Consider the following 23,471-nt stretch of genomic DNA (forward strand, 5'->3'; position numbering starts at 1 on the left):
TTGACTCAAAGCTTCCTTTTGCTGAACAGTCCGAAAACGAACTATATAAACTAAAACTAAGGTCTAGCAAGTCAGACAATTTGATTGTTTAAGTCCTCTCCAAGGTGAATCGGTTGAATTTGTCTCTGACATGTATCCTCTAGACCGGAATAGAGAAAGAAATCGACAGATGCAGCTTAAAAAGCATGCGTATTGTAAATCACTTCGTAGTCACTGCACAGTAACATTATTAATCTTGTTTTTTTTAAGTTTTCTGATCATCGTAACTAGTGTACTGCTTCATATGTATTACCCTATTTCTAAACGTGTTTACAATGTTACTGCTGAACATTCTTTTAGCGAATTACCCCCGCATGAGTTGTCCTATAGATTTGCGCTGCGCAACAACACTTTCATTAGTATGCTACATCATTCCCATCAGACCAGCAATGCTACCAATTGTTGGATATGTGGCCGACTCCCTCCCTATCAGAACTATAAGGGAGTTCTGCCCCTCTTTCCATATCCGTTCACACACAATGGCTCCTGTGGAGCATGGTTTAGTTTGATTAATTCCTTAGATTCAAATTCAGTAGTTTATCAAGACAATTGGGTATGGGGAAACCTGAACTTAGTTTTACTTAAAGTCTGCTACCCTAACAAGGAGGGACTTCCCAAAAGAACAGGAACTGATCTAGAAAATGAAGTATATGGATTAGGTAATTTTACACTTAACCTCATGATTCTGAATGTTGAATCCGAAGCTACACCAATCTTGCCCGCTATATCAGTATTTCCAGTTAAAAGGTGAATTATGTGTAAGAAAAAATGGTTCAATACACATGGGCCATAGTAAATGCACCACTGTAATAGAATTCAGTGATCAAGGCAAGTCTACATTTAGAGCTTCCCGTCATTCCTACTTCGTATGTGGCCAGACTGCATATATACGTTTACCTCTAGATTGGGATGGTACCTGTTACATCGCATTCCTTCTGCCACCTGTTTCCCTAGCCCCTCCTGATTATCACAGAAATATCCATTTAGTACACAATAGACAACAGAGAGATCTCCCGATTGTCGATTACACTGAAACGGCATGGGAACAATATACAGATTTCAATAAAGGTTTCTTTCCCTATATAGGTACAGTCTCTAATAGTAAGCTGATACGTAGATTAACTAGATCCCTTGAAGCAGTAGTAAATGAAACTACTTCCGCCTTAGGCAACTTAACAGAGGAGCAGTCTGCGATGCGGATTGTTGTTCTTCAAAATCGTCTTGTCCTTGACGTCATCCTGGCCGATAGGGGCGGAGCTTGTAGGGTCATCGGATCAAGTTGCTGTGTTTTCATACCAGAAAACTCGCCGTCAGTATATAAAGCCATAACTCGTCTTCATAAGATTGTAAGCCAGATACACCAGAATCCAGGCACCTGGACTTGGTCCGGTTGGTTCTGGAGCGTGTTGTCAGCCTGGGGATGGAGGATCCTATCCTTCCTAGGTATTGGCTTTCTCATACTATTCAGTTGCTGTTTATGTCTACAATGTGGACCAGCGATTTGTGGTCTGTGTGCCACATCGTGTATTCCACCTCCAAGTTTTCGCTCAAGATCCCGGAAGAAGAAAGAAGAACAAATGATGTTATATGAACAGATCGATGGATTGATGAAGATTGATATCTCCTAAGGGTCCGTAGGGGACAAGGAGGGAATGAGGAACTATGAATTTTGTGATCAGTTATGTCCCCTATCTTAGACCCCAACGGCTCCATGTATATGCTACAAGTACATGTATGTTCCCTCCAGTTCCAGTTATGAAGACGCAAACACATGTGCGTCCACCGTCAACATGTCCTCTTTTAGATCTGCCATGAATGGGCCGGATATTCCATTCCTAAGTATGAAAGGCCACCGACTTTATATGGCTCATTTACTCCATTTTGCAGTTCAGGCGAGTAGGCCCTGAATTCTACCATCAAGCCTTTTTCTGCCTTCTACCTTCGACAGCTCCAGTCTGAGCTCGCATCTGTATCCATGAACTTTGTCCTACTCCCTGCGCGGCTAACGGTGCCTGACTCGGCCCGTTTGCCTGCCAAAAACTGTATTTCACCTTCAAGATTATCTGCTCCGCTCCTCATCCAATGCATTCCTGTCTAGTAGTTTAGGTAAACATTCCTTCAGCTACCGAGCAAGGGGCCCTGTTTCACTGTCCTCATGCAAGTAATTCATAGCCCCTGTTACCATGGAAGATTTCTGCCCCCTCGCATCTCATGTAGACACTTAGACGCTTGTACACGCACTCACAGACAGTATAGAATAGATTTTGTCCGAGAGACCTTTCCTTTTGGATAACACAGTTCTTTAAACATAGGATATTAGATATGATTTGGGATTAGGTTGACTTGACCCCCTAGACTTCTGTCTCCACATGTAGAGCCAAATGTCAAGTCCCCTTCACCCTCTAGTTGCACGTCAATCACACGTCATGCGGCTGCGCGCGCATCTCTGCCAAGTATTTCTGCTGACATTGCAGGATTCTCTTATGGATCCACCCACTTGTGACATCATGTATAATGACGTTTTCTAAGTTACGCCTATATGTCTGCCTTTTTTAGTTACGTATGCATATTCTTATCTGTATTATCAGCTGTTACGCCTCCTGCATCTGTCTCAATGTAATGGTTTTCTTATATATGTCATTACTTGTCAATAATGCTTTGCCTTCCCTTCCTGAACCCCCGTGGTGATGGAATACGATGCCTGCAGTTCGAACTGTACTTCCTTTGTAGAGGAATAAAGCCCTTTAGAACCTCTGATACCACGGATTCTGCCTCTTATTTTACTGAGTTATTCTTACTAGACTTTACCGCATAAAAAATAGTACAGGTAATTTAAATATTTACCACAGATGTACCATCTAATTTTCTTAGCTCACTGTTAGGCGACTGCCACCTCTTGGTAGCTGGTGATGTGAATTGCCACTATGAGCCTCTCCTGGGAATCAACGAAGGGGCTCTCATGGGAGAGGACGACTATTGGGCTATTCCACTTTGCCAATCCCCCCGCCCAAAGATATGGTCCCCGTTGGTGACTCAGATCTTGGCCCTTACTATAAATAACTCCTTAAGGGCTTGCAACGGGCGTACACCGTCCGACATTCCGTCGATCTGTACCTTTAACAAGAGGGGCCAAGAATCACGCCTGGACTATATTATGGTCAAAACAAGGTTGTGGTCTAGAGTTGTTGACTTCAGGGTAATCCCAAGGTCAGATAGTGATCACAACGCATTATGCTTGAAAATGAAACCCTTAGGTCCAACTGAAATTTCAAGGTTGGACCTGAACGACCCAGATGAAGGGCTGTTGCTCTCTAATAACAGACGTAGGGTAAAATGGGGTAAACTATTGCAATCACGAGATGATTTAGGCAAACTATATGATATTGTCCTCCTTAGACTAATGGAGGTCGTGGTCCTAATCACTCAAGTCCCTATCCCAGATTATAACGAAAAGCTAAGGTCTATTCATTCGGCCTTAGTTTCCAATCTAGCTGAAGTTTTTAATCCCCTGGCTTCAGCAAAGAGGAAAAGAACACCAGCTGCGTCCTGGTACAACTCCACTTGCAGGAAGGCTAAGTCGGAGTTGATTTTGGCAGTTAAATCGGCAACATGCAAATCCCAGCTCAGGGACTTGCGATCGCATTATAAGGGGGTAATGGCCAATGCAAGAAAAGACTGGGACATGGACAGGTGGTCCAACCTAACCACTGCTCTGGAAGCTAGGGACGCCCGTAGATTCTGGTCATTAGTTAGTACAGGCTCGGGGGAACTCAGATCAGCAATAGAGCCTAACATTGCTCCAACGGCATGGGAAGCACACTTTGAAGCCCTATATTCAGACAATCAGCCAATGGATGTTGTGTTGGCATCTTTAGTTTCATCCACTTGCCCAGAGGCACTAGAATTCTCCCTGGAGGAGGTAACTCGTGTGATTGGCAAACTTGCTGTGGGTAAGGCTCCGGGGCTGGACAAACTCCCGGGGGACTTATTCAGGCACCAACCAAGGATTTGGGGCCCTTATTTTTTCATCCTCTTTAACGCAATCCTTAGAGGCATGCAAGTCCCAGATACTTGGCTGGGATCAGAGATTGTCCCGATTTTTAAGAAGGGCTCTCCCCTGCTCCCAGCCAATTACAGGCCTATTAGCCACATAGATGTCCCACAAAAAATGTTTGCACGGTTGTTCCTGGATCGTTTGCTGGCGTGGACAGAGGAAAATGATATTCTAACTCCTCTCCAAGCAGGGTTCAGGAGGAACACGTCCACCATGGACCAGATCTTTCGCCTGATACTATTATACTGGAAAACGGCAAAGATTGAGGGTCTCAGCCTCTACATGGTGTTCGTGGACCTCCGGTCCGCATTTGACCTAGTCCCACGGGACAAACTTTGGGGGGTCCTCAACAATCTTGGTGTTCCGCAACAAATTCTGCAGGTACTGATGAGACTACATGAGGGGAACTTTGCCCAGGTTAGATGCGGTAGGAATGGGGCATTGTCATCAAGGTTCCTGGTTGGCAGAGGCGTGAGACAGGGTTGTGTCTTGGCACCAACCCTGTTCTCCCTCTATGTCAATGGTGAATTGCTCATCTGGAAAATGTACCAAACAATGACGCCCCAAGGTAGGCAGGTAGGAGGGTTCCGGCGATCATGTTCGCCGATGATACGCTCCTCCTCTCTAAGTCCCCCATGGGAATCCAACGTATACTGAATGGCTTTGAAGATTACTGTCGAAGTCGTGGTCTGGACATAAATGTCAATAAAACAAAATTCATGATATTTAATCCTCCGGCTTCCACCCGTGCTAGTCCGACCCTAGGAGGCAAAAGGCTGGAAAGGGTTACGACATTTCAATATTTGGGGGTTACTCTTGAAGAGAATCTCTCCTGGGGTCCGCAACAGGTCAAATCACAACTGAAATTGTCACAGCTGGCGGGGGGTATCCTTAAGGTCTCAAACTCATCGACATACAAGCCAGTGAGCCCAGCCCTGGAGATTTATAAGACCCAAGCAAGGGCTACAGCCCCCTATGGTGGGGAGTTGTGGGGGCATTTAAGTGGTTCAGCCATTGCGAAAATTGAAACTAAATTTATTAGGCAGCTGCTGACACACCCTCAGGGCACTCCGCTCCTCTCCCTCAGGTTAGATCTGGGACTAGGACCAATAGAAGACGAGCTACCACTAAAGCCCTTAAGGTTTTGGTGCAGGCTATGGGCAACATCAGATTTGTCATATTACAGGCAAGAGCTCAAGCAGATATTAACTTATAGTAGCTCTGGGAAAATCCCCTGGTTGGCATTTATTAAACATGAATTCTTAAGATTGGGATTATCGCCCTTATGGGATAGTCCGGAAAGCTCCTGTTGCCAAGTCACGCGTAAGTCGCTTACTCGGATTTTTAAGGAAAAACACTTTAATTCCATTATTTGTGCTTCTAATACTGGTACCCTGACTAAATTATTTCTAATTGTTAAAAATGTCTATTTCTTTGAGACTTTCATAGATATTGTTTTTCTGCTCCAGGCAAGGAAACTCTTTTTACAATGGAGATATGGCACTTTAACTTTAAAAGCCTTTACTAGCAACTGGTCAGTTACAGCCAATAAATCCTGCCCCGGGTGTAGTTGTGATGTAGAGGATGAACTTCATGTTCTCTTCTTCTGCCCTGCATACATCAAATCCAGGAGGCACTGGCTGGTTCCCCTTTGTAAAAACCTTGGCTTTAAAAACTGTTTATCTGCTTTTAGAATTCTCAAGTCCGACTCATCAAGTCCCATTGTTTTTGCACTTTCCAAGTTCTTGCTAGCTATGTGGTCGAAGCGGCGCTAATTAATTGACATTGAATGTTAATGATTAAATACACCTATATTAATCTTTTTATAAAGACGTTCAATGTTCCTATGAAATTTATCCTTCAAAATGTAAATGGTTTTTAACCATGTTTTTATTATGTTTTATCTTGTACTCTTTTATGGCCAACATGGCCGAAATAAAGAACCTTTGAATTGAATTGACTATGTCTCTTGTTGCCTACCACCTCTCAGGACTTCAAGCCTTCTGACTACCAGGCCACAAGGTTTTTATTTTTTTTGAGAAACACAAGTGATATGCAGTTCCTAAAGTGCTAGTGTGGTGCATAGGGTCACTAGCCCTATTGGATCATTACATCCAGGCGGGGCTCACTATTTTTTGCTAGGCTCGTGCTCCCTGGGAATAAATACATTTGTTAGGGATGCTCTAGACCTATTTTATCATCACACTCACCACACTACCTAGCCCATACACCTGCACTCACTCTACTGCTTCATCACCAAAAGATCTCCGCCAAAGAGCCTCTTCGCAGGTGCATTGCAGCGCCGGCCCGACGAGGAGCAGGCCAAATGATGAAGCACAACATCCTTTGGGGTGTGTGAGGGCACTCTTTAGAAAGACCTGCCTTCCCCCTGCATCATTAGGAACTGTATATTCCTGGTGTTTCTCAATACTACTACGGAGCATTAATGCACGACCTGCTTTAAGAAGCTCCTGGTTCCTCTTGTTCAAGACACAAGGGTTTTATCACAGGAGACGCCCTGACAACAGCTGACTTGGGAGACATGTTGAGTAGAAGGCACTTTTATATATTCTAACATTTCGGAATGTTCAAAGGGAGAGTTTCAACATTTGGGAATGTTCAAAGGGAGAGCTTCATGAAGAAAAAATAGGATTCTGTCTGCCAATTGGAATGCACTGGAATTATTGAGATTTTAGTTTAGAGAACGGTGTACAAAGGAGAGAAAGATGTTCAACAATCTCCCTGTCCTGGTCCCTTTGAAGATGGAAAGGCAAAACAGTCAGGAGCCCTTTGCAGTTGACCTCATTTCTTGTGTTTCATATAATAAGGAAGTTGACATCTTCCTGTCTGGGCGTACTTCCGGTCTAGCAAATCCATTTCAGCCTTTCAACTTCCCATAAAATGAGTCTCCTCAAATCAGTAAATGTACCTTCACCTACGCGGAAACAGACAATTAAGGTAGTGGTGCACGTGTTTTGCAAATAGAACTTGCAGAGTTAAGACAAACCCAATGTTGCATAGTCCCTGCTCTCGCTCTCTCCCCATGGCATCCTTCCCTCATACGTGTACCTCTTTCTTTCCTCCTCTCACTTCCTTTCAACACTACTCCACTCATTCTTCTCTCACTCACTAAGTCTCTCTTCACTCTCGATCTAGTCCCTTTTCCCAACTTCCCTCCCTTACTCCTTCACTTACATAATAGCATCTTGAAGAGAATCTTGGTTGGTGGAAAAACACTGTACAAAAACCCAAAATATGGTTACAGGCCGTTGAGCAGCAACTCTCCTCCATCACAATCTTGCATTTATCTTGCTTCTAAAATGGTAACTGTCCTAAACTTAAATTAGCCTCCATTGAACCTCCATTTTAGATGTCTCTCATCTACTCATTTCTGTCTCTGTGGTTGCCAATATTGTTTGATCATTCAAATCCATTCAGATCATTAAAATCAAAGTCCAACTTTAGAAGCCAAGGGAATACCCCTCTGCTTTCAGAATATGTGAATTTGACACTACTATGAGGTTTGTGTTTGGGATTTCTAGGTAGGGAGAAAGAAATATTCATAATTTTCTTTCCTGTACCATGTTCTTTCTTTGGTGACGCCTCCCAACTGAGGACATTCAGGGGCAGCCATCTCTGGTCTATACTTGTTGAGGGGGCTTCAGTGTCCTCGCAATGTGAGCCCAGGATCAGCCTGTGTAGCACTTACCATGCTGAGCTGGGACTGCAGCTCAATCTCCAGTCCCTGAACCTTTCGTGTCAAGTTGGTGATCTCGATCTTCTTGATGCTCAGTTCTTCACTGCTAACGGTGACCTCAATCATCAGCTTCTCGCTCTGAAACAGGTTTACAGTACAAGAGATAAGGCGGCTGCCTTAGGTGGTGCACCAATATAGCAAGCCTCATCCAACAGTGAATAAGAAACACGGTGAGTGCCATCCACCGGGAAGTACAGTAATATGGGGCTTGAGACTCTCACTAGTGAGTAGCCATGATTAACAAGTTATGATTAATTGATTGATTGAATATTGCAAGCCTCTTCCAATAGCCAATAGGAAGCTGGCACAAAAGCAAGCCTCTTATATCAGCCAACAGGCAACAAAGGCACTCAGCATTGCCCTGCCAGTAACCAACAAAAAGCAAAGCAATATTGGAAGCCTCAGAAGGAAACATGGCAAGTGTCATACATTAGAAAACATAACAACACAGCAGTATCCATCCATTAGGAACATAAAATGACTAGATCACGTTAAACTAAAGAAGGAATGGAGATCAAAGATTTTCTCTTCAGCAATCAAAACTGTTGCAAAAACATTAATGGGATTTTAAAGGACGTAAAAGCACATTTTCTCCATTCAACATCTTTAGGTAATTTTTCTACTATCATCACTCATCCAGATGGTTTAAAAAATAGGAGGACAATACATGAAAAGGCAGGATTATTAACAACTTGTGTGCAATGGCCCATGATTTGTATCAACTAAGCATCTACTTTACCATAGGAAATTGGGGTCCTTGGGTGAAACCAGAAGGAAGGATCAATAATAAACACAGATATCTGCTTCTGGTCAAATCAATTTATTTCCCTCTGATTTCCTTGTCTGTCATAACTGTGTCTTTAGCAACATGGTAAGGAGCACTCCGAAAAAACTAGATGTGAATATTACTTTACATTCAAAATAAGGCGTTACCTCTTCATGAAAGCGTCGTCTGGCCTCCTCTCGATTCTTTTCAGCAAGGCCATCATATTGTGCTCTCATGTCGGCCATCATCTTACCCAGGTCAACAGAGGGTGCAGCGTCAACCTCAACGCTGACTGAGCCACCAAGCTGCTTACTGATTTCCTCTACTTCCTGTAAAGAAAAGCAAAATACACTGTTTACATGAGCTGGCAAATCGTGGCACTTCTTACTTTTCACAATGGCCCAGATGTCCTTTACGATCAGGAGAATCTTGGATATTTGTTATCACCCACTTAACTTAATCAGGTTCTAATCATTGAATTATTGTTCCAAAGTTTGTCTGTATGCTCTTGGACATTGCTTGGCTGGAATTGCTATTGTTGAATTGCTGTTTTGAATTGCTTGGGGTGAATTGCTATTGTTCAATTGTTTGAGTTGAATTTCTTTGGTTAAATTCCTATTGTTAAATTGCTTGGTTAGAATTGCTTGGGTTGAATTGCTTTACTTGAATTGCTATTGTTGAATTGTTTGAGTTGAATTGCTTGGGGTGAATTGCTATTGTTGAATTGCTTGGGTTGAATTGCTATTGTTAAATTGCCTGTTTAGAATTGCTTGGGTTGAATTGCTTGGGTTGCATTGCTATTGTTGGATAGCTTAGCTTGAATTGCTAGTGTTGATTTGCTTGGCTTGAATTGCTTGGGGTGAATTGCTATTGTTGAATTGCTTCGGTTGAATTGCTATTGTTAAATTGCCTGGTTAGAATTGCTTGGGTTGAATTGCTTGGGTTGCATTGCTATTGTTGGATAGCTTGGCTTGAATTGCTAGTGTTGATTTGCTTGGCTTGAATTGCTTGGGTTAAATTGCTAGTGTTGAATTGCCTGGCCTGAACTGCGTGGGTTGACTAATCATAAATTAGTTATTGAGATGCATGATGTGAGTGTGTTTTCAGTAGCCAAACAGCTGACCCATTAACAAATCTGCAATAGTCTGGTCATCGCATGCCTGCTGCATGGTCACTGGTGGCTCTTCCAGCTAACTGGCAGAAGACTTAAAAGGTACATATCTCTATCGCCTCTTTTCTAGACGGTAAATATGTTGGTGATACAGGAGAAAATATCTTCCAATCGCCATGATTCAATTTTATTTCACAATAAAAAAGTGAAAATTGTCTTACAGCGCTGTGGTTCTTCTTGAGGTAAACCAGCTCCTCTTGCAGCTGCTCAAACTGCAGCTCCAGACCAGCTCTCTTCATCGTCAGGTCATCCAGGAGTCTACGCAGCCTGGCAATGTCTACTTCCATGTTCTGTCGGAGAGAGAGCTCTGCTTCAAACCTACAGGAAGATGGAGATGTTTAATTAGAGTCACTATTTGTGACGTGTTGGATGAATGATAAGTGACTAGGGCTTTCTACTTATCTGTTGAAATATTCCACTCATGAAATGTTGCCCATTTGCCGCCAAAATGATATAATACACAAGCCCACGTTAGTTTGTAAGGATACATCATATTTCTCACATGGGGTCTTATGGGTGTGGAGACTTACATTGAGGTGTTATTGGTTTTGGGGCACACAAGTTTTGGGATTTTGTTAAATATAGTGAATTATGCTTGAGGTTCATGTGTTGGACTTAGAGAATACAAATCTGATAAACATCAAGCTGTCAAATATGGTCTTTTTTTTAGCAGCATAATATTGATTTATTTTCAAACCTAACCATAGTGAAGCAAACTATGGACTTTTAAGCTCAATCAAGGAGCCATCTCTTATAAAGGTATCATTTATTTTTATCTTTATCATGCGTTGAAAACATCAGGGGATGTCATTGCCTGCTTTGGGAGGGATGGGGTTACATAGGAATACATCTGATGCAGAAGTTATGTCGAATGTGATGCGGGATCTGACAATGAAAGGTGGTACTGCAGGTCTACTTGATGCCTCACTGGCAGGTGTGGGAGTTGATTCGTAGGTTGGATATGACCAGAAAGACAAGGATGCATTCCAGGTCTAATCCTCCATTAGATTGCAAATTTGTAAGGAGGTAGTAACACACTGTTGTAAACCAGTACACAAAAGAGATGGGCAAAGTTGCGATGTCGACTGACTCAGAAACCATCATAGTATAAACAAAATTGCAAGTTTCAGTGACTGAAATGTTTGCAGAATTTACAAACAAGAGGAGACAGTTTGAGCTGCTCTTTGCGATTGACCAAGATCATTGCACCTGCTGGGAAGGGTCACGAAAAGCTTCAAGACGGACCACTCACTAGTAACCTTCTCCATCCCTAATAACCACTATGTCATAAAAAAGCCTCCAACTTCCTGCCTAAAACGACCTTGGCACAAACTCCAACAATATGACCTTGCAGCGAGTTTGGGGAGACCTAACCTGGAGGATATAGATGATATTGAGAAATCATATATATCCTTCCAGAACTGGATTACCAAGGGACTGGACGTCATTATACCAGCGAAGTGGACCAAAGGGCGTAGCACCCCTTCCAATCCCTGGTACAATGAGAACCTCAAAATAATGAGGAAAGGCTGTAAAAAAATGGAGCGACAATGGAGAAAGGAGTACAAGCAGGAAGATAAAGATGCATATTTGACCACTCTTAAAATATATCATAAGGCAATTCGGGTAGCCCGTGCTGCCTTCTACGCCACTGAGATAAAGGCTAGCCCTAACCCCACGAAAACGATCTTCCAAATCGTGCAAAAACTACAACTAGGAAACAAGCCGGCGTCTCACATTACCTCCACGCAACAATGTGAAGACCTAGCCACCTTCTTCACGGAGAAAGTGAAAAAAATTTACAACGCATTCACCCAGGATAGCCCAGAGGACATCAACCCTCCCACTACCATCCTCGGAGACTCTAGTCTCACACGCATACCCGCCATCTCCGGTGAAGAACTCTCTAAACTCTGTAGGAAGGTGAAATCGGGCGCTCCCACAGATCCGATGAGGCCTACTCATTTTCTGGAAGCCTTGGAACTCTTCCTCCCACCCTTGACCTCACTCCTTAATCTTTCTTTTGCCACGGCTACGGTCCCCACCTGTTGGAAACAGGCTTGGGTAACACCGATCATAAAAAAACCCTCCCTAGACCCAGCTAAACCGGAAAACTACCGGCCCGTTTCGCTGCTCCCATGGGTCGCGAAACTGGCGGAAGCCCACGCTAACAAAATCCTAAGTGAGCACATGGCGAAAAACAACATCCTGGACCCCTCCCAGCACGGGTTCAGGCCGGGCCACAGCACGGAATCCGCGCTCCTAACTTCCACAGAAAGTTTACGGGAAATTATGGATTCCGGCAAAAGTGCCGCGCTGATTCTACTCGATCTCAGCGCGGCCTTTGATACGGTCTCCCATGCCATCCTATTGAAACGCCTAGAAAACATAGGTATCAGAGACGCGGCACTCCAATGGTTCAGATCATTCCTAACCAACAGATCGTTTAGGGTATCCGCCCCCCCGTTTATCTCCCAACCCCAAAACATAGGACAAGGAGTTCCACAGGGCTCTGCCCTCAGTCCCTCCTTGTTTAACCTATACATGCAACCCCTGGCGGAGGTTGCCAAAAAATGGGGCCTCACAATGGTGTCGTACGCCGACGACACACAGCTGGTCATCAGCATCAACCATGCCCCCTCCCCCGATGCCACTAGATTCAGGGATGGTCTGACCGCCGTTGCTAAATGGATGACGGCTAATTGCCTTCAACTCAACGGCGGCAAAACAGAGGTGCTGATAATGGGGAAAAATAGTAACAACTGGAATGACCTCTGGTGGCCCCAATCACTGGGCCCAGCACCCCCCCCTAAGACTCTAGCGAAAAACCTGGGAGTATGGCTAGACTCTGCGCTTAGCTTCCAGTCGCACACAAAAAAAGTTGCCGCAACCTGCATTGGCCTACTGAGAAGCCTCACCCCCATCTTAGGCTATTTTGATTCCAAAACTCGACAACTCATCGTACAATCTACCATTCTGTCCAGACTGGACTACGCGAGTGTATTGTTGTTAGGAGCTAATAAAATTGAAGTTAAGAGACTCCAACGGATACAAAATTCGGCGGCAAGGGCCATAGTAGGTCTCCCTAAAAGATGCTCGGCGAGAGCGACCATTCACAGACTACATTGGTTACCCATGGAAGCCCGCATCCAGTTCAAAGCCCTCATATTCGCCTTTAAAATCATGAGGAACGAAGGCCCGGAGCTACTCCGCTCACTGCTGACCCCCTACTCTCCCAAACGGAACCTCAGGTCCATGGGGCAACACCTAGCTATGGTGCCCTACACTAAGTTTTGCCGCATCGGAGGGCGCTCCTTCAAACTACTGGGGGCCAAACTATGGAACTCCCTTCCCCTCAATATTCGATGCATGGACAACATCCTAGCTTTCCGCAGAACTATTAAAACCTATCTCTTCCCCCCCTGTTAGGTCCCTCCCTTCCCCTTGTTTCAGTTGGTTGTGTTATGGTTCCAGCGCCGGGACGCCCCGTTGCGAGGGCAGCTGTTTGCGCTTTACAAAACTGATAACATAACATAACAAGAGAATGCCGATGTGAAGCAATCCTTGACCCTTCTGGCCGCCCACACGAAACACTTTCAAAGTAGCCCCATTCTCAAAAGCCCATGTACCTAAGGGTCAAACTCACCAGACATAAATTACCTATGTCTTGAGGTTCTATCCTTCATGGATAGGATATACAGTGTCAGGAAATCGCACTTTATTCGGACAGCTCAAGGCAGACTTCACCGTGGGTGAAATCAGCCAAAATCAGACATTTTCGCCAGTTTTCATGAATAACAACGTTTTGTGACTTTGCTAGACACTGTGGCGGAAAATGAAACTTCACCTTCTGCGGGTACACAGGTCCTCTGGTCTTCACGTTTGTGTATGAGACTGACCACCAGTCTTGGGCATTTCATTAGTCAACATTGTATACAGATGTGAGGGCTTGCTATATCAAGGAACTAGGCGGAGTGATGTACCAGCATGGCAAAGAGCCATACAACTAAAGACTAATGTAAGAAGAGCTGTTGCGGAATTTGTGGTTTTATGTATTAGATATTAAAGGACTCAATTCAGAGTGGGCGGTCATGTACAAGAAGGGATCTGACTCTAAGTCTTTGTGACTGGTTGATGAGTTTGTTTTATGTGGCTGATCTAAGATGTCTGGTTGGCAGATAGCATTGAAAGCACTTAGATAGGGAAGGCCCGCAAATACAGTGTATGATTCTAAATATTGATTAGCACATTCTGATCAGTGTTGTCAATCCCTTCTAAGAGGTCGAACATAGTTTTAAGCCACTGTGGGCTTGCCCATGATCTGGAGATGAAAATTCTTCTCACAGAGGAATGCTCTTATTTCATTGTAAGATGTGGTTTTGCATCCATATCGCAGTTGAAATCCTGGCCAACATTTATTTTTTGGGTTCAAGAGGTTCATGCATGGATTCTTCGTATGCTGGCTAGCATTGCTGTCTTTCCTTGTGGGAAGATGCATGGTGTGGAATAAGTGATGGTGTGATTGCTCTGTTAGTGCTGTGCTTGTCACAGAGGAAGTACATATGGTTGAGTTGGTATGAGTTGTACTTTTTCAACTTAACGAAAGCCGCTGTAGATCTTTGGAGGAACTACCTGCATTTGTTACCCAGGTGCCAAAGTGTGCTTTGTTTGATGTGGTATGGAAGTACCTCTTTGCCTGCTTTTCTGACTCTTGGCTTCCTACATGAGTAATACAGGTGCAAGGGTTTCAGGGTGCTATTGTTTGAGGGCTTTTAGAAGTTCTGTATTCATATAGGCACAGTCATAAAGGGCTGCATGAACTGTGAGTACTGATGTGCAATTGTATGGGTTCCAAGCTTAGATTAGCTTCAATTGTCAAGGTGACAACTGCATTGTCAAGCCAACAGAGGGATTGTGTGTCAGAAATTTTGAGTCCTGGGATTATTGGGAAAGTGAGGCTGACACTATAGCCCTGGGTGACTGTAAATTGCCTCACTATTTGGGTAACACACATGTTTATTCATGTTAACAGCGATTACTTTACAAGGGTCTTAAAAAGACCATATTTACAGATGCTAAGGTTGCTCATCATGGATGAACGCTTAAAGAGATGGGAGGTGTAAAAGAATAGGTCTAGGGTTCTCCCCAAAAAAGATGGTTGATTCTTTTTAAGTAGAGGGAGTGAGAAAATTCACATTTAATGTCTCAGATTTTGTTGCCCTTATGGAACTGAAATTATTGGCCTATTTTGATTCTAGGCAAGCATTTTGGCAGCCGCGGACAATCAGAAGGAAATAGAGGATATTTGCTCCCCAGACTCCAATAAGAGTTGATACCGGTGATTTTGCGTAATGGTTGAACTGAAACAAAGAGGGTGAACCAGTACATGCATACATATGGAGAGCGTCCCACCACAAGCAGTGGAAGACGGATTGTATCCTGAGCATTGTGAAATCTAAGTGGCACTGTATATTATGAACCCTGGTCTTTTTGATGATTTGATAGATTAATGTATTAACCCTGTCCTGAGGAGGCCTAAGAAGAATAAAGGCTGAAACGTGGTCACTTCGACACTTCTAAGGAGGAGTCATTTGAACTGTAGTGATTGTTTAGAATTGTAGGGTGTCACACTAGAATGACTTGTATTAGTTGACTAGCCTTAAGTGTGCCACCTGGACTACCTCTTAGTGGTCCTTCCAGAATTATAAGGGGGACACTAGTGAGAATAATAATATTGTAGGGTTATTGTGGTTTTTATATATATGTTTTTTGGTTTATGTATAGAATGTTGTGATATATGTCATTTTTTGTGTTTATTTCATTGATTAGGTGCTAGTGTCTATGTGGGTTATAAATATGTTTTGATACATCCAAGCAAGAATAATAATTGTGGAGAGGGTAATTAAATGTACTCTACTCAAAAATGATTTTGTATCTATTCCTTTATACCATTTGTCATTGTATAAAACTATTTTGATTCTAGGCACTAGAAAATATGGTGAAAGTTTGGCATATTTAACTATTATGCTAATTCAAAGTAATGTGGCACATGCAGTGCACTAGTGGCATAAAGGTTACATGTGACGTGCGATACCATGTGGATTTTCACCACCCCATAAGTCACTCTATAATGATTATTTCAGGCCGGCCATTGCATATCTAAGCTGGTGTGCTGTGAGGCACATGTCAAAGGAAAACATTTTCAGCAGAAAGCTACTTTTAATATTCCTTGAACAACCTTCCTCACCCCATCAGGACCTCCCCATCCCTTCTCGAGTTCCGCAAGAAACTGTAGACCTGGCTATTCTACTAGGAGCCTGACCGGCCTACTCCCCTACCCAGTGCCTGGATACCCCTCGGATGATAAGAGTGCTCTCAGGTCCATATAACATAACATACATTTTGACATTAGCTAAGTCAAACATAAATAGTGCCTTGAAGCACGGAATGCCTGGGTGAATAATGTCTAAAACGCAGGATAGTCCTAATATTTAGACTGCTATATTACTACATAAAATATCCAAAAAAGGTATTTGTCACTGTCTGGTCATTTTCCTATGGTAAATGCATACTTGTTAAGAAATGGTATATTTTGCCACACATGAGAATAGGAAATAGATGCATTGTTGTATTATGATTTAGTGGTGAACATAGGTTTTTGTGACATATGCGGCACGGCTGACTTTATTAAAAGTTGACTTTCTTTGTTCAGAAGCCATGGCAGTAACTAATTCAATTCTGACCAGGTTCTATCTTCTTCAGTGGCACTAAATAACTCTTGAAGAGTTCTGAAATACATTTCCTGGGAGAGAACAATATGGCTGGACCTGCTGACATGCAGGAGTAATTACTGGTTAGGTAACTTGCAATGGGGAGAAGGGAGTTGGCTGGAAAAGGACATTGCCCTCTCAAAGAACTGTCAGGAACCTTCTACAGAAAGATGTTCTGTGGTAAAGACTTCTATATCTTTGTATGTCTTCTAGTAAATAGTGCTACAGAGTCATGGTGCCTTAGAAGCTGATCCACTTCCAGCAAATCAGACTCTTCAAGAACAGGGGCCCGGACCTCAGAACGAGCCAACTTTGGTTTCCAGTGAAGGTCAATCATGTCCATTGGGCAGCCAGCGGGAGAAGATGCTGAGCTCCACACACTACCATAAGAGTCTTGTCCTCTTGAAAGCAGAGCAACGTTTTGTGGAATTGTGTCCAGTAAACCAGACAGGAACCAATGCAAAAGAGGGCTGGGAGAACAATTTCTTGGGAATGGATCAAGAGTTTTTACCAATGTTGTGTTATGTTATGTCGGGTATTTGTAGAGCGCACGGCTACTCCCAGGAGTGTCCCGGCGCTGAAAATGAACACGCAACCACGTAACCACAAAAGAGAACACAGACACCAAGCGACAGATGCCAGTGGAGCCAAATTAAAGTTGGAAAAGCCATGTCTTGAGCCTTTTTCTAAAAGTCAGCAGATCCTGAGCCTGACGGAGAGTCAGGGGGGGGGTTGTTCCATAGACCGGAGGTGACCGCCTGAAAAGAGCGGCTTCCGACCCGAGCAAGTGCAATTTTCGGAACAGGAGTCAGGAGTTGGGTAGAGGATCTCAAAGTACGTTGAGGGACACAGCGGGGGAATCTATGTCTTAAGTAAGGAGCTCCAATCCGATTAAAACCTTTAAACACAAGAATCAGAGCTTTAAAATGAATTCTCTTTTGAACCGGCAGCCAATGCAGGGAGGACAAAAGAGGGGAAGTACGAGTGCTGGGGGCGGCCAGAAATATGGCCCTAGCAGCCGCATTTTGAATCACCTGCAAACGGGAGATCAAGTAACTGGGAAGACCCAAATACAAAGAATTTGCATAGTCCAAACGCGACCAATCACTTGTTAGTGACCTCAATAATGAAGGCTTCCCACCATAAGCTCCTCATAATAAAACTGGACTTGGGAACAAGAGAAGATGAAGACCCTGCTGCTGGGTGTACCTGGAAAGGGAGTTAGGCCTGGACCTGCTCTGCCTTGAATCCAAGGACTGGAGGGGATTCTCAAGGGTCAGAGCATGTGGCCTTCTGCAGCCCAGTGAGATGAAACACTGATGAAGGCCTACTTTTTGCAAGAACCAGCTGACCAGTCTGAAGTGAGCTGGACTGGAATTGCAGAAAATGAGTTTTGAGCATGCCTCCAACAGCTGATCTGTGGTCAGCTGAGGAATGTAACAGTGGAGCATTTTGTTGAAATGACATGCTAATTGATATGCTGGAAACAGTCAGAGATATTTGTAAGAGACAGCAAAGCTATCCACGTTATGTCATGTTATACTATTTTATTAAGCGCACAGCTGCCCCAGCACAGGGGCGTCCCAGCGCTGATAGCAGAAAAATGGAGGGCTGCTGACAGGAGACAAATTGTATAGCGGAGGGAAGAGGTGCGTTTTGATGGCCTTGCGAAATTCCAGCTAATTATTCATGCTGCGGATGAATATTGGCAGAGTGTTCCAAAGTTTGGGGTCCAATGTATGGAAGGAGCGCCCACCCGCCCGTACCCTCCTCACCCGGGGAACAACCGCCAGATGTTGTCTCATTGAACGGGATTGACAAGAGGGTGAATAGGGTGAGAGCAAGTCGGCCAGAATGCCAGGAGAGGAGAAATTCAGAATTTTAAAAGCAATGCAGAGGGACTTAAACTCTACACGTCTGGCCACGGGCAGCCAGTGTAGCCGACGGATAGCACTGGTGGTTGAGCAGGTTCTAGGGAGGCCAAGAAGAGTTCTGGCAGCAACGTTTTGGACTCTCTGCAGTCTCAGGACTTCACTGTATGGCACTGTACCAAAAGAGGACAACTGTCTTGTGGAGAAAGGAGGGCAGGAGAGCTAATTAATTATGATGGACTCCAGTTGGCTGGTTTCCCAGTCAGTTTGACACCTCAAGCTGATGAACAAGATTTGCAGCAAATAAACCAAAAGGTTAGTTACAATTAGAGGTAGCATAGGATACTTCATTAGAATAAGATCATACATTAATTATTCCAACGTCAAGAGCTATATGGGATGTACATTATCATGGTGATACTGTATATGAACCTGCATGATAGGTACAGAGAGAAAGTAACTACATTATTTCATCAAGCATGAATATATTGTGTAGAAATGAATTCATGCCTTTTAAAAGCTACTGTACCTCATTTCTAAATTGAATCTATGCAATTGAAACCCAATTAGACAACTGGGAGCTATAACAGGTGTGTTCAGGTAAGACAAAGCAGGATGTTAGATGTGTTTTATTTTTTTATTAATAAATTCACATTTATGAGATGCATTTGAAATCCTGGAGGGGAATGTCCAGGGAATATAGTGAGATTTTACTTGGATGTTTCTAAAAATATTTCAATTTTTCCTGTACTATCTGAAGAAGAAATATTAATGAATGATAAAGACTGAAATAACTTTACAGTGGAGGGTGAATTTAAATCAACTCAATTTTGTATAAAGTTTAGTAGTGCTACAATAGTTCCACTAACATACTCCAAAATTATATTCACAAACCGTCCTCGGCCCGTCCCAATCCGGATTCCGAGCCAACCACAGCACCGAGACCACCCTACTCGCTGCCACAGATGACATCCGCACCCTCCTGGACCAGGGCCACTCCGCGGCCCTCATCCTCTTTGACCTATCTGCAGCCTTAGACACCGTCTCCCACCAATAACCAGACTACATGACGCTGGCATACTAGGAACTGCCCTAGACTGGATCCGCTCGTTCCTCACCGGAAGAAGCCAAAGGATCAGACTACCCCCCTTCCTCTCTGCCCCCACCAACATCACCTGTGGAGTCCCACAGGGGTCATCTTGGGCCCGACCCTCTTCAACATCTACATGGCCTCCCTCGCAGACATCGTCCGACAACACGGCCTCAACATCGTATCCTATGATGATGACACCCAGCTCATCCTCTCCCTCTCCCTCAACAAAGACCCCACCACCGCAAAACTCAACTTCCAGAGAGGAATGCAAGAAGTGGAAGTCTGGATGACCAACAGCTGGCTAAAACTCAACGCCGAGAAAAAAGAAGTCCTTGGAACCACCCCCTCAGCATGGGACAACACCTGGTGGCCCTCTGCCCTCAGAAGCCCAACTACCCCTTCTGACCACGCCAGGAACCTTGGCATCGTACTCGACTCATCACTCACCATGAACTGACAGGTCAACGCCATCACCTCCAGCTGTTTCAACACCCTCTGCATCCTATGAAAGACCTTCAAATGGATCCCCCCAGAATCGAGGAAACAGTCACTGACGCACTAATCACCAGCAAACTCGACTATGGCAACGCAATCTATGCCGGCATCAACAAGTCCCTACTCCGCAAACTGCAAACAATGCAGAACACCGCAGCCAGACTCTTCCTCGACATCCCCCGGCACGAACACATCAGCCACAACTTTGTGGCGACTCCACTGGCTCCCCGTGGAGAAGAGGGTCGCTTTCAAAATCCTCACTCACGTCTACAAATGCCTGCTCAACAATGGACCAAAATACCTCAACGACAGACAGTGGCGTAGCTAGGGGGGGGCGGTGGGGGCGGTCCGCCCCAGGCGGCACAATTTTGGGGGTGGCAGCCCGTAGCAACAGCCTTTATAATTTATTTGGGGAGACTCACTGATACTGTAGTGTCAGTGTCTGTCCCCAAATAAATTATAAAGGCCGCCGCCACTGAGGCCCGCACGCAGCCCCTGTGTGAAGAGCAAGCGCGCTGCGCACATGATTTTAAAATCATGCTGCCGAGCGACGTGCCCTGTTTGTGGGAGTTGTAGGCCCCGTCAATCTTGTAGCGCGCAAAAGCGCTACCAATGACGGCCCTGGGCATAATGTTTGGTCAGCCCTTACGTTGCACTGAAAAGTAGCGCGGCAGTGACGTCACGCGCTCCACCACCACGCGCCTACCTCTTTTCCGGCACAGGCAGCACAAGGATTTTGCAGGAGGCATCGGGATGATTTTCTGCCCACGGTGGTTCACGTCGGGTGATTCAGAATAGTCAAGTTGTTCTTCAGGTGAGCCGTGACTTCCATGCCCACGCCCCGGTGTAATTTCCACATTGCACCTGGCCTAATAGGGGGCATCTGAAAGTGAGTCTGCCTTCCCTCCTGTTGTGGCCCTGTTTACAGTTACGGGTTCAAGGGCCTTCTCGAGTGCAGAGAGTAGAAAGAACGCCACGAGCCGAGAGGCGCACAGATTTTCCTCTCAGTAATCCAAAGAAAATATTTCCGTGCAAAGCATGTGGGCTGCCTCGAAAAGCTATTTAAAGGGTCTTGTTAAATGACAGACAGGATTTTCACCACTGAAATCCGTGACACTGTATCAACAAGTGTCCATTTTTTCACATCGCGCTAAACAAAGGGTTATGCAGTAAAAGTCAAAGCGGTAAAAACAACAAAACCACACAAAAAATTCCACAATATTTTTAACCCCGTGTTCAGGGTTAGGAAATCAGTTGTATGTAAGTTTAATAACAACACAGGCATTGTGACTTGCATGTTTTACGTCTGACCAACAGGTTAAAGCACGTGAATAGTCAGAAATACAGAAGGATGCACTTTCTCCAGTGGTGCAACACATAATTATGGGGGCCCTCTGCAGAAAGGGCTCAAAGGGGCCCCCTGAACGGTTAGCCCCCCTCCCCCCCCCCCCACACACAATGCCGGACCCTGCTCGGTAAATGACAGTGGCTTTCCTGAGCGTTTGAATATTTCTTAATCCATGCCATTGCACACATTCTGCAAGGCACGCAATGGTGTGGCTTAGAGGCCAGGGGGCCCCTCCAAAACAAGAAACTCTGGGCCATCTGTCACCTCGACCCCACATGCAGAGCTGTGGGGGCCTTTATTATGTCCCTGACTTTCTCCTGTTCTGTGCACTTTGTACAGATTTTTCTATACCACTGTGAATTGGGCATTGACTTGGACACTCATGTCTCCTTCCTGGTAAACAGTGGGCTTGTTGTGTGCTTTGTGCATGGCCCATTGTAGTTTTAGTCTAACTGAGCACATTGTAGGCCGCATTTTCCTTTGCATGCGTTACATTATAAACACGCTTGCTATTGTGCCACATTGTACTTTCACACGGAACCTGGATATGTTTTCACGTTCTGTTCTTTTCCTGGGATTTAGTCTGAGCACCACTCACGAGGTCAAACAACAGTGCCCTTTGTTACTCTTTCTGGCCAGGCACTAGCTCCTAGACATATCACAAGAATGCAGCTGTTGTTTATGTGCATACATGTCTTAGAATATAGATGAGTACATGAGCCATAAACAAACAATGGAACAAGAGTTCTGAGACATGAGCACTGCAGTGCGTCTGCTGTGATGTAGAGCATTCATCTGTGAATGTGAAGGTACCAGGTCTGACGATAATCCCAGAGATTTTTTATATAATCATTTTGCTTTACTCACAGGGGTGAGGGGGTTAGATTACTCTGTTTTATAAGATGGCAGCACTTGGAATGGTATATGGGTTTTATTAAACATGCTAACAATATTTTTATTATGCATTTGTTTTATAATTGTGGCACTTATACTGCATTTCGGAGCACGATATTTTGAATAAATGTTCTAAACTTCTTTCGTGTCTCGTAGTTATCTTATTGTGGATAAGTACGAGTGAGAGAGCGAAAGGGTGTGTCCTGCTACTGCGATCCCTGAGAGGGTCGAGAGGGTTGTGTTCTGGGGGTGCCAACTCACTTGCTTCTCTGGTATGGTTAGGAGAGCAAGTGAGGCACTATAGCTAGTTGGACTCGGGGTCATGGAAACCGAGGTAGTAGGATGACTCAGTCCCTACATGATGTTCAATGGTCCCAAGCATAGTTCTGTTCTAGAGCAGAATACCTGCAACAGTCATGTCAGCAACAATGTAGGGCTTGTGATATTAACAGGAGATAGAGAAATGGGCTACTCAAGTGGTCATGATGGCCCTTAGGTGCTCTCAAATTGTATATTTCTTTGTCTCTCAACCTGTTAAAGTGGTTTATAGGTGCACTCTAGGACTATTTGTTGGTCTTCTGCAACATGCCAGCTTACCTCTATAATCGAATGGTAGCCCAGGTTTGTGAATTTGCACCAGCTGCAAAAACCTCTTCAACAACTTGTGAATAGGATAGCAGATATATGCATATCCTCATAGATATCGAGGCCCGATCCACAAACACTTTGCGTCGGGTTTTTGTTACTTTTCTAATGCAAAAGCGAAGCAAAGTGCTCAGGTGGGATTTATTATCCAGCATAAATTAGGATTTGCTTTGGACAGTAACGCAAATGTGTTCAATAAGCTCCCTTGCTCTACTTTGCATCAAGGGCGCATTCCCTGGTTGGTGCATGGGCATTCCTGTGCAACCACCGATTTGGTTTGATGCAAATCTATATCTACAACTAATTGTAGACAGGGGTTTGCACTAAATTCCTATGCGTACTCGAGGGAGGCGCGATGGGGAGAAATATTTTAATGTCTCCTTGTTTTTCTCACTTTGGATGTGTGCTGCATTGTATTGCACACATACCAGGTGTAGATGATGGATCCCCGAACAGTGTCATGTATGTGCATGTTTGCATTGTGCTGAGGGGATTACCAGGTAATTATTCACGCAGCTCTCCGATGGATGTCACATGCAGTTTTTCTGAGTCCCCAGATAGATCAGTG

General features: G+C 44.4%; 1 protein-coding gene across 1 annotated transcript in view; it reads right to left on the reverse strand.

The window, feature by feature from the left end:
* The window catches only part of LOC146869593 (keratin, type I cytoskeletal 20-like), a 57,287-nt gene that overhangs the window by 18,885 nt on the left and 14,931 nt on the right, over positions 1-23,471 (reverse strand). Inside the window, exons 3-5 of the mRNA XM_085607747.1 lie at positions 9,949-10,105; positions 8,784-8,945; positions 7,803-7,928 (exon numbers count right to left, since the gene is read on the reverse strand). Coding sequence (XP_085463873.1) covers positions 7,803-7,928; positions 8,784-8,945; positions 9,949-10,105 — 445 coding nt within the window. The remainder of the gene's footprint in view (positions 1-7,802; positions 7,929-8,783; positions 8,946-9,948; positions 10,106-23,471) is intronic.

This window comes from Triturus cristatus, chromosome 1_1 (genome assembly GCF_964204655.1).
Source record: "Triturus cristatus chromosome 1_1, aTriCri1.1, whole genome shotgun sequence".
In the NCBI taxonomy this organism is placed as follows: Eukaryota; Metazoa; Chordata; class Amphibia; order Caudata; family Salamandridae; genus Triturus; species Triturus cristatus.